Source organism: Myotis brandtii, unplaced genomic scaffold (genome assembly GCF_000412655.1).
Source record: "Myotis brandtii unplaced genomic scaffold, ASM41265v1 scaffold7, whole genome shotgun sequence".
NCBI classification, from domain to species: domain Eukaryota; kingdom Metazoa; phylum Chordata; class Mammalia; order Chiroptera; family Vespertilionidae; genus Myotis; species Myotis brandtii.
The window spans coordinates 755,156-765,344 of record NW_005370740.1 but is presented as its reverse complement, the minus strand read 5'-3'; the positions used below and the strand labels follow the sequence as shown (position 1 = coordinate 765,344).

At 49.3% G+C, this 10,189-nt stretch overlaps 1 protein-coding gene across 13 annotated transcripts in view; it reads right to left on the bottom strand.

The window, feature by feature from the left end:
* Window positions 1-1,093: 1,093 nt before the first annotated feature.
* The window catches only part of MICAL3 (microtubule associated monooxygenase, calponin and LIM domain containing 3), a 293,552-nt gene continuing 284,456 nt past the window's right edge, over window positions 1,094-10,189 (bottom strand). For 12 of the 13 annotated variants that reach the window (XM_014529900.1, XM_014529902.1, XM_014529903.1 and 9 more), the window contains 4 exons: window positions 7,459-7,524; window positions 4,596-4,695; window positions 4,392-4,465; window positions 1,094-4,305 (listed from right to left, as the gene is read on the bottom strand). In XM_014529900.1, the coding sequence (XP_014385386.1) occupies window positions 4,121-4,305; window positions 4,392-4,465; window positions 4,596-4,695; window positions 7,459-7,524 (425 nt within the window). In that variant the 3' untranslated portion in view covers window positions 1,094-4,120. The remainder of the gene's footprint in view (window positions 4,306-4,391; window positions 4,466-4,595; window positions 4,696-7,458; window positions 7,525-10,189) is intronic. The other variant, XM_014529911.1, reaches the window with a different exon arrangement.

The window sequence follows — 10,189 nt, the reverse complement described above, 5'->3', positions numbered from 1 at the left end:
CAGCAGCCTTCCTTTCTGGTTGCCTGTCTAAAACCACAATCACCATTTCCTGCCACCAGGGGTTGCTGTGAACTGCTGCTAACTCCTGCCTGCTTCCAGCTCCAATCAAAGTGAGCCCCTCTGAGGGACAAAAGGTGTTTGGGACCAGCACAGGTGACTTCCAAACTCTTCTTTCCCAGCAGGAATGCACCTCGATCCATCTTTCTTTTTAGTAATCTAGGGCCACAGTACATTCACTCATGCTGGCTCTCTTGTTTCTACCTGTGTCAGTTAGGCCCTTTTCTTTCTCCTGGAATAGCTGGCAATACAGCCAGAAGGTTGTGGACCCAGCCTCTAAGGCTGACCTCCAGGCTGGGCAAGACTCACTTCCACCCATTTATTGCCATTTTTTCTCCCTTGTTACTGTTCCCAAGGGAAGCATCATGCCTTAGGGATTAGCTCTGTATTCCTGATGGGTCAACACAAAGGGAAGGGGAGAGTGCTGGAAAAGCAACCCAGGAGGCTTCTTGTAGCAAAGAGAGAAGAGTCAGTCAGGATTATTTCCTTCCATTTCTCGGGGATTTTTCCATTCTAAAGAAGGGTGGTGTCAGCTCTCTCCAAGACCCTGTGCAAGGAACTCGGGGACATTCACACATCTGAATGATGAGGCCTGGAAGCTGCAGACCCCACAGCACTGGCTCTCAGGTCAGCTGTGTCAAAGGCCAGTGCCCAGCAAGACTGGAAGCAGCACTGGCAAGGAAGGCTGCCAGGACCCAGGTTCACTCTGACTTGGATAATTTCTAGAACATGCTTCTTTTCAAGAGAAAATACTGGGGTTTGGTTTTAAAGAACAGCTTCTTACCACATTGGGTTGCTTCAGACATTTTCTCAAGTAATAACAATTGATGGCTGAGCCAGTATAATAAAAAAAAGCACACACACACACAAGCAAACAAAGTTGTCTTTAAACAACCTTGCACATATTCACACATACATTAGACATAAAATGACTTGCATGAATACCACCTACCTGCAAAAGACAGGTGGTAGACCTGGACATGCATCCTGGTGCACTGCCAAGTCCAGTACTACGACTTAAGAAACACACTGTGTATCCCTTTTAAAACTTTTATTGTGCATAAAATGGCCCATTCCCCTTTGTAGCTCAGTTGTTACCACTTTAGAAATTTTTTTCTTTAAATTCTTTCCACTTCGTGCCTGACTGAAAATGTCTTCTCTTGGAAGGGATAAAGAATAATCTATCATTGCTGGTCATAAGAAGCTGGAGAATAGCTCCTGAGGGCTAAGGCTCAAATACCATCTGAGCAGTGTTAGAACCTCCCATTCCTGTTGGCCAGCCCCCCCACCCCCAACAGTGACTGACTCGGGATGGTGGTGCCTGCTGCTGTCCTAGGTAATGCTGAGCTTGGAGCCCACTGTGTGGCCTGGTGTTTGGGGCTCACCCAACCTCAGGCGTTTCAGATGAATATATTTCCTGTTCCCCCTGCCTTCAAGGGGACTTAACTCTTGAGAAGAAAAACCTGCCTGGAGCTGCATGCATTTCCAGAGTTGGAAAACATTTCATGCAGCATGTCACCAGGTACTAAATAAACTGCAAACTAGTGGTTATAAAATGGAAGCTTTGAAAAAAGTACTGTTGGGAGTGCAATGCAGGGGAACATTTCACAGGCTTCTCTGCAAAGTCTTCAGCCCCTTTCTAGTAACTGAAGGAAGCAGTGTGCACTTTGGAAGGATGCAGTATTGGCTAGCAGCAAGAGGCAGGCAGTAACATCTCATGCCCCTGCTACATTAAGCCACTTAGAGAGGATCACTATGGCCACATCCCTTCTAGCCACTTCCTAAACTGATTCCTTGTCCTGGAGTTAGCAGGAGCTACAATGGAGGGAGGCAGCTCTCCTGGGGCATGGTCAGGTATGGTGGCCTTTGAGAGGTGGAGGGTTAGGGAAAAGGCCACAAAGGTGATAAAGGTCCTGACCCAAGTCCAATTTTATTGGAAGTTGGGGTTTAAAGATGGACTCTGGAACACCCTTCTCTCCCCCTTTTAAGAAAAGAGAATAAAAACAGAGACTCTGCTTGACTCATCTGAAAACAAGAAGTGAAGAAGTCAGAGCTGTGGTGGCTACCAGCAGCACACTCCTGGATTTCCACAGTAGGGAGATGGCAGCTTCGGGACAAAGTGAAGAAGAAGACAGGTTCTTTGCTCCTTTGTAGTGAGAACAAATGTTCAAGTTGAGGCACAGTGTGGTTTCCCATGGAAGTTCCAAGGTCAGCACGGATGCCCAATCTGTCCTGCCCTCAGGTGGCCTTGAAGAGTTGCCATGCTTCTGTTCTCTCTACATTGGCCCCTCTGCACAGGAGTTGGCTAGAACACCCTCCCAGACTGGCCTGGCACTGGTGGGCCTCTCCTTGGGCTCACTATGAGCTAATTCTGTGGATGGACAAGTGGTGACCCACCAGGTTTCCTCAGACAGTGGCTGAGCTGAAAGAAATAAGCAGTTTGGCTCAAGGAGCTAGTTACATGGTGCTTATCATCCCTTGCCCCCACCTGCCCACCCCCATGAAGATCCAGGAACTGTGGAGGTCTGGGCTGGAGCTGTTACTAGTTTGGAGAGACCAACCTAAACCCCACTTGTGCATGTCTATCCGGTTGGATTTGAGGCTGGGCTGAGGGAATCCTAATCAGATGGATTACAAGGTCCCACCAGGCACTGTCTCAGCCAGCCTAGAAGAGGGCCTATCCCCAACTTTCCATAATAAATGTGTTATGAGAGGTTAAAAACCCCTGGTACAAAAACTGGAAAAAAAAAAAGGGCTTCTGCAGAGCCAATATTCCCACAGGGAAAGACAAGTGGCATCTGTGCCTGCTGGTCTGGCTTCAAACAGTGCTGACATGTCTCCTTGACAAGTAGGTGGTGGAGACATAAAGTTTGGCGCCAGAGTGAGAACAGGGTACCAGGTGGAGGAGGAGGATCCAGACACAAAGTATAGGAGGGGACAGAAGAGCTGTGAGTGGGGGGCCCCCATGAGGGACTCACTGCTTTCTGATGTCAGTGGGGTCAGTAACTCTATAAAGGTGAGCTAATAAATAGATGGATGTAGCAAGCGTTCAGGCAGGCTGGCATGGTTACCTGTCACTTCCACACCAGGTGCCAGGTGATCAGTGTCTTTAGTAAAGATATAAAAATGAAATTTTTTTCAAGTATTAAAAAAATAAGTTAATTGAAAAAAAGAGTTTGAAGTGGCTGAGTGTCTTGCTAGATTGTCAGCTTCATTTCAATGTGCAAACGCAGGAAAAACACCAAGGAGGATCACTCCTGCCCCAACTGAAGTACTGAACAGTGACTGGGGGCTTGAAATGTAGAGCCTCACCCGTCTCACAAAGTCAGTATTTTCCAGTGTTAAAATGGTTGTGAATTAAAAGCAAAATGCAGCAATACACAACCCTCAGGCCACAATTAGAGAGAGGCCTGGGGCATTTGGCCACGTGGAGTCCAGTGTGTGGTGTGGGACTGGGGAGCAGACTCCTCCTGGATCCTCCTTACTTACATAATGAACTCAGGAAATGGGGCCCCCTCAGCTTCCAGGTGATGCAGGATAGGCATCACCCTGACTGGCCACGGCCTCTCCCACTCTTAGTTCACATGTGGTTTTCCTGGGAGTCTCCTTTGTTTCTTTGGTGGTGCTTCAGGGAGCATGAAGAAGACAGTTGCCCCTTCCTCTCTGTGGGGTGCACTCTGGTGGCTGTGGTTTTGACAGAGGGGGAGCAGCTTCCTTCTCTCATTACACGTGCCTGCACAAGGAGGGGCGCCGGTTACTGCGCATCCCTGGGGGAACTTTCTTTTCCCCATATTAAACCTCTGCACTCCATGGCCTTCACTCCCTGGATCAGGAATTCAGAGTGAGTCTATTCAAGGAGGCAGAGCCGCCTCAGATACTCATCTTCACTTGGGATTCCCCACAGCACAGATACTTGATCTGCTTTTTAAGAGGCACATGGACATTTGAGTGCAAACTCCCAGGAGCTGCCAGACCTTCTCAGATCTTGGATCTAGGTGGTGTGGAAGAGCCCAGCTGGGTCAGGCGGATTTCACAGACCAGCTAGCAGAGCGTGGGTGGGAGCTCAGGACCAGTTTAGGCTGAAGCCCTTTGACAGCATGACAGCCTCCAGGTCCTTGTCTTCCTCTTTCTCCCGGAGCCGCTGCTCCTCTAGCAACGCCACAAGGGCGTCTCTCTGCTCCACCACCTCCAGCATCTCGTTCAGGATCTTCTTCTCCTCTGACAACTCCTCCTCGGTCTTAAGGTGATCTGGGCAGTAGCAAAAGACAGGTCTGTAGGGCCAGGAGGCCACACCCAGCCTACCCATGTACAGCTCAGCCGTGTTCCCCTCTTACCTTCCATTGCCATTCGCTCCCGGAGTTCCTGCTGCAGTCGGCTCTGCCGGTCTTCCAGTTCCAGCTCCCGGGCGCTGGGAAGGTAGGCAAGGGGAAGGAGACAAGCAACAGTGACTTGGGGACCATATCTCCTTACCCCCTAAATTAGGAAGGAGCTGTGCTCCTGCCATGATAGGCACTGAGCTCATAGCTGGGTCCACTCACAAGATCATCAGCTCCGACTCATAGCGCACCATGGCATTCTTCTCTTGCACCAGCCTGAACCACTCCTGCATCAGCTTGGGGTCGTCCTTCTTGCCCATGCCTGCAGAAAGAGGGAGAGTCAGGCACACAAAGGGTTTGTTGTCTACTTGGCCAGCAGGAGTCATCACACTGGGGCAAATGTGCAAAGAGAGCAGAGCGAGATGCTGCAGGAACGTTCCCAAGCCAGGTTCAGCGTTTGCCTGCCGCCCAGAAGGGGGCGCCATGCCCACCCCCAGGGCCTAATTGAGCCTGTGCTTTGAGTTTGTCCTTCCCAGGCCTGCCCTCACCCCTCAGTAACCTGGTCACCACTAGTTTAGACCTCTCCTGCTCAGTGGTTTTCCTTTGGTATATTTTAAGTGCTTTGCCTTCCTTCCTTCCTTCCTTCCTTCCTTCCTTCCTTCCGGGGCAAATGTGCAAAGAGAGCAGAGCGAGATGCTGCAGGAACGTTCCCAAGCCAGGTTCAGCGTTTGCCTGCCGCCCAGAAGGGGGCGCCATGCCCACCCCCAGGGCCTAATTGAGCCTGTGCTTTGAGTTTGTCCTTCCCAGGCCTGCCCTCACCCCTCAGTAACCTGGTCACCACTAGTTTAGACCTCTCCTGCTCAGTGGTTTTCCTTTGGTATATTTTAAGTGCTTTGCCTGCCTTCCTTCCTTCCTTCCTTCCTTCCTTCCTTCCTTCCTTCCTTCCTTCCTCCCTTCCTCCCTTCCTCCCTTCCTTCCTTCCATTTAATATTTACTTGGTACTTGCTATGTACTAGGCCTGCTTTGAAGAAGACAGCCTAATGACGGAGATAAATGTGAGGTTATACACCACACTTGGTCTCTTTTTAAGTCACACTCACTAACTCAGCTCTTTCTAGGCACTGCCCCCTTGGGGCCTCATCATTTCTTTTATCCTGACCAAACACTCTTCCATTGGATCCTATATGGTATATGAGGTACATCCCAGGAAGGCTAGCAGGTTTCTCACCGAGGGCAGAGAAACAACAGCAGACCCTAGGGCCTAGAGACTAAATGAGGTGGAACACTCGCTCAACCCAACCCCAGCAGCAGTGTCCGGGCTGGCACCTGCCTAACTCAGGCTGCCCTGCACCATGGCATTGCTGAGACCTAGACCTCCACCAGGAGTATCCTGACCCCACTGGGCTTCACTGTAGCAGGAGGATGGACAGAAGAACTTTCCAAGGAATCAAACTACCCAAAGAGGGAAAACACCTTTTCCTTGGAGCACAAAGAAGCCATAGTGTGGTCCTGCCTGAAGGCAAATGACAAACTATGTCAGTGGTTCTTCAATATTTTTGGATTACAAACCATTTTGAGAATCTCAGGAAAGCTAGGGACTCCCTTCCTAGAAAAAAAATGCATGCATATACATCCAACAATTTCATTTCATACAGAATTTCAGGGTGTTCATGGGATTCCTGAAATCCATCCATGGGCCCCAGGTGAAGAGGCACTGCACTGGGAAATCTTTCAAAGTGCTTTCCATTTTATGAGTAACTTGGTTGGATGTTCTATCCCAGTAAAGACTAGACCTAGAAACGTATGGAGTACATCCTCAGGTGGGATGACTCTCATGTATTAAGCTCCTTACTGCTTTCCTACATTCTTCACACCTGACTTTCTAGCATACTGTTCAAAGACAACTCTCTCTCTCTCTCTGCGATGTTGTTTGCTTGACACACACGAAGCCCAAGCCAGTTAGTCTTTCAATGGGGCTACATTCTGGAGAGGCAGAAATAACTCACATTCATACAAGCAGGGGTTAATGAATGCACTGTGTGGTGCACATGCAGCTGGGCTCCCAAGGTGAAGTCTTGCCCCTGAGTCCTATTCTGAAGGATGGAAGCTCCCTTCTTATTGGTCGAGCCTGCTACTGTGGAGTGCGTGTTGGAGTGTCTGGGGACCAAAGCTCTTCTCACCCAACCCAATAGACTTGGCTCTTTGGCTGTTAAAGCAGCCTACAGCTCAGTTCCATGCATTCCTTTCTGAGTGTCTCTGCACAGTGTGCCCACATGGCCATGGAAGATGGAGCCTGAGGCATGCAAGCTATCCAGTGTGGCAAGCTGTAAATGCACTAGGAAGCCACTTCCTCCTTCCCACCTCCCCAAAATTCCACAGGGAAACCTCTAAACACCACTCATGAGCTTTGGTAGATTGTTCACAGCCAATAAGCAAAAGTATATGGTGGGGTGGGTGAAAGTCAAATGTGAGAACCATGGAGAGCACAGGAAGAGGTTAGCAAGGGTTAGTCATGAACACACTCCCCTTCCCCTTCCCACATGCCTTTTCAACAACAATCTTATCACCACAAAAGACTTCAAATCAGACAAACTTAAAAAAAAAATCACACACACTCAGCAAGACACAGGGTAGAGAAGTTTGCTTTCAGTGGTTGTTTGGGAAAAGAACTCAGGGGCATTTGTATAGACCAGTCTTTGTAAGGACAGTATTCCTCGACTCCACCAATACAAATTGTTGCCACACAGGCGGGAGGTTCCTGACCCATGAACCTGGCCCCTCTATCTGCTGGACTTGAGACTGAAAGGCCCAACCACAAATGGTGGTGCAATATCGTGGGACTCTCTGCTGCTGCTGAGAGGCCTGCCTCAGAGGCTCTCTGGCTTCACTCCATACCCCGTTCCTCCCCTGAGACAGTCAAAGGGATACTGTACCTTGTAAGAAACTGCCACATACTCATGAAGTTTTGTAACAGGGCTATCAAGTGTCAGAGAAAGAAAGAGAGACAGCAGGGTGTGGCTCCCTCTTTAACTAGTGTTACTATGGCCTGAGAGGCAGTGGGGATGAGGTTGGGGAGTTACGTTACCTTCCTGGACACAGCAAGGGCAGAAGGAGAGAGGTCTACGCCGTGGAGTCCCGCCACTGGGCTCAACTTCAAAAAGGACCAAACAAAGAAGAGGAGGAGGAGACAGAGAAAGACAAAAAGAAAAGAGGAGGAGGAGTAGTTTGGAAGTGAAGAGGGACAGGGAGACAGTGAAATAAAAAAATAAGCAGAGGACAAAAAGCATAAAAGTGAGAAAGGAACAAAAGGAGGAAAAGAAAAAAAAATACAAGAAATGGAAAGGCAGAAAAAAGGGAAACAATGTCTACAAATGAATTAAGTCCCTTTATCGGCATGGAAACTCAGTAAGAGAGACCCAGGCCTGGGTGGCCATCCCTGATGTAGGTACATGGCTAAAAAAAAAGGAATGCACATGCACATGCTCCCTTCCCGATGGTGGGGCAGCTCCCAGTAGGGGCTGCTCCTTCTTCCTCTAGTCCCCATGGGGAGGGAGGTGACACTGGGTATTACCATACAGTGGCCTTTTGGGTTTTGGGTTCCCTCCTTAAAATTGCCCAAAGCCCCTAGATAGGTCTGCCTACCTCTGTGGAACAGACTGTGTTATATACGTGGTCAAAACTGCTTCCAGTTTTGTAGGTGATAACCTCAGCCAACCAACCAAATCTGCGCCCATATTCATAGACACATGAGCCCCAGTTACAACTCCGCTTGTATAAGTCTAAGGGGGCTGAAGGGGTTTGTGACCGCTGCGTTGCCGTGCCCACAGAAAGCAGCTGAGTCTATGGAGGGCTGCCAGTGCTCTGACATCTGCTTTGAATGCGGAGCCAGGATGTGTTGGGGAACATGTCCACACAGAAGCAACTTCCACCAGTCTGTTTCACTATCCCCCCACATGCCAGGGAGAGCAAACCACCCCCTTTGCTTCCATCCCTTCCATCTGCACAGAGGGATCCAATGCCATAGGTGGGGAAAGGCTGTCACACTTTGGACTGTAAGACCAAAAAAGGTGCTGACAGGACATACCAAACACAGTAACACTGCTGATAAGAGCTGTGGACAGGGGACTGAGAGAAGATAGTGTGCAGAGAAACACCTGTGAGACTTAGAGACCTGACGGTAACTCAAGGAAAAGGAGGAGCTCACAGGGACCATCACAGAACCGCATGTCACACTGGACACAGGGAACACCCTCCCCAGCAGAGACACCTCATGGACTCTGGTGTGTGTGTGCAGGTGAGTGATTTTACAATTAGAACAGGGGTAAGAAGTTACCCTGGTTTAGTCACCAGAAGGGTTGAGAGGCTGTTCTGCATTGCAGTCAAATAAATGCAGATGCCACATTTTCTCTTTCCTTTAAGCCTCTCACAGTGATCTCCATATTGCTTTGTGCTATGCAGTGAATCTGGTGTTTGGTAAAACTTCAAAACTAAAGCCAGATACTGTGTGTGCATGTGTGTGTGAAATGCTGATTATATCCAGCGTTCTAACAGACATGACTGTGACCAGCTGATGTGTTGGGGTAGGAAGAAGTATTCCTTCCATAACTAGTGTATGTTCAACCTTCTTTGTTACAAAAATGTAGAGTCTGTGTTGGTGCTCAGAATACCTGGATACATCCCATGAAACACAACATCAATGAGCACTCTGTGCCACTTTGCGGGACAGATGGTACCCCAGACAGTCTGTGGTGCAGAGTGGACAGTGTCTATATCCATTTGCAAGGCACAGTGAAATGATACACAACCAATGCACACCCAAAATAAGGAAGTATGTACCTGCACGTAAACTTAAAAATGTGTTTCAATTTTCTGGTAATCACAAAATAGAGCTTTCAGCTTCTTTTATGTAGACCACATCCTCATACACCTTTTCCATTATAAACGACAATATGCAGTAACAAAATATTCAGAACAGAAATTAGGAAATGAAATTAGAAAGGGGGGCATCAGGTAAAGCAAGTGTTTAAAAAGAAGAAAGCATCTGTACCAATAAAAGGGTAATATGCTAATTAGACTGGGAGACCTTCCGGATGTCCTTCTGGACAAAGCCATGGTGGTGGGGCCGAGGCAGAGGTGATTAGGGGCTGAGGGCTGTTTTTAGGCTTGCCACACCCTCTTCAGGGTGGGGGGTCTCTGCTGGGGGGTGTGGCTGGCCTGGGCAAGGGGCTGATGGCCCTTTGCAGGCAGGCCACACCCCCACTGGGGTGAGGGTCCCAACTGGGGGGCATGGCCAGCCTAGGTGAGGGGCTGAGGGCTGTTTGGGGGTGGTTTGCAGGCCGGCCAAGCCCCCGGCTTTGTCCAGATAGACATCCGAAAGGTCTCCAGAAGGTCTCCCGGTCTAATCAGCATATTACTCTTTTATTAGTATAGATAGATAGTTTGAGGGTTGTTTTTCCTTCTCTGTCTATAAACTTTTCCTCAGTTTTTTTCACAATGACATGCTTTGGTAGAAGCCCATGTTGTTTAGTTCTCAGAATATTTCTTGTATTATTTCTTACTAGAGGCCCGGTGCACAAAATTCATGCAGGGGGTTGGAGGGATCCCTCAGCCCGGCCTGCAATGACGCAAGCATTCCGCCAGGGCTATGATGCAAACATTCCCTCCCCCTGCTGGCCGCTCTGTGCCCGCTGCCCAGAGGCCCTTCCTGGCTGGGGTGGAACGCTTGCCTCGTCACCACGGGGATGAAGCAAGCATTCCGCCAGGTCGCTCACGCTGCCTGCTCTCAGCAGCCACCCCCCCCCCCCCCCTGAGGGCAG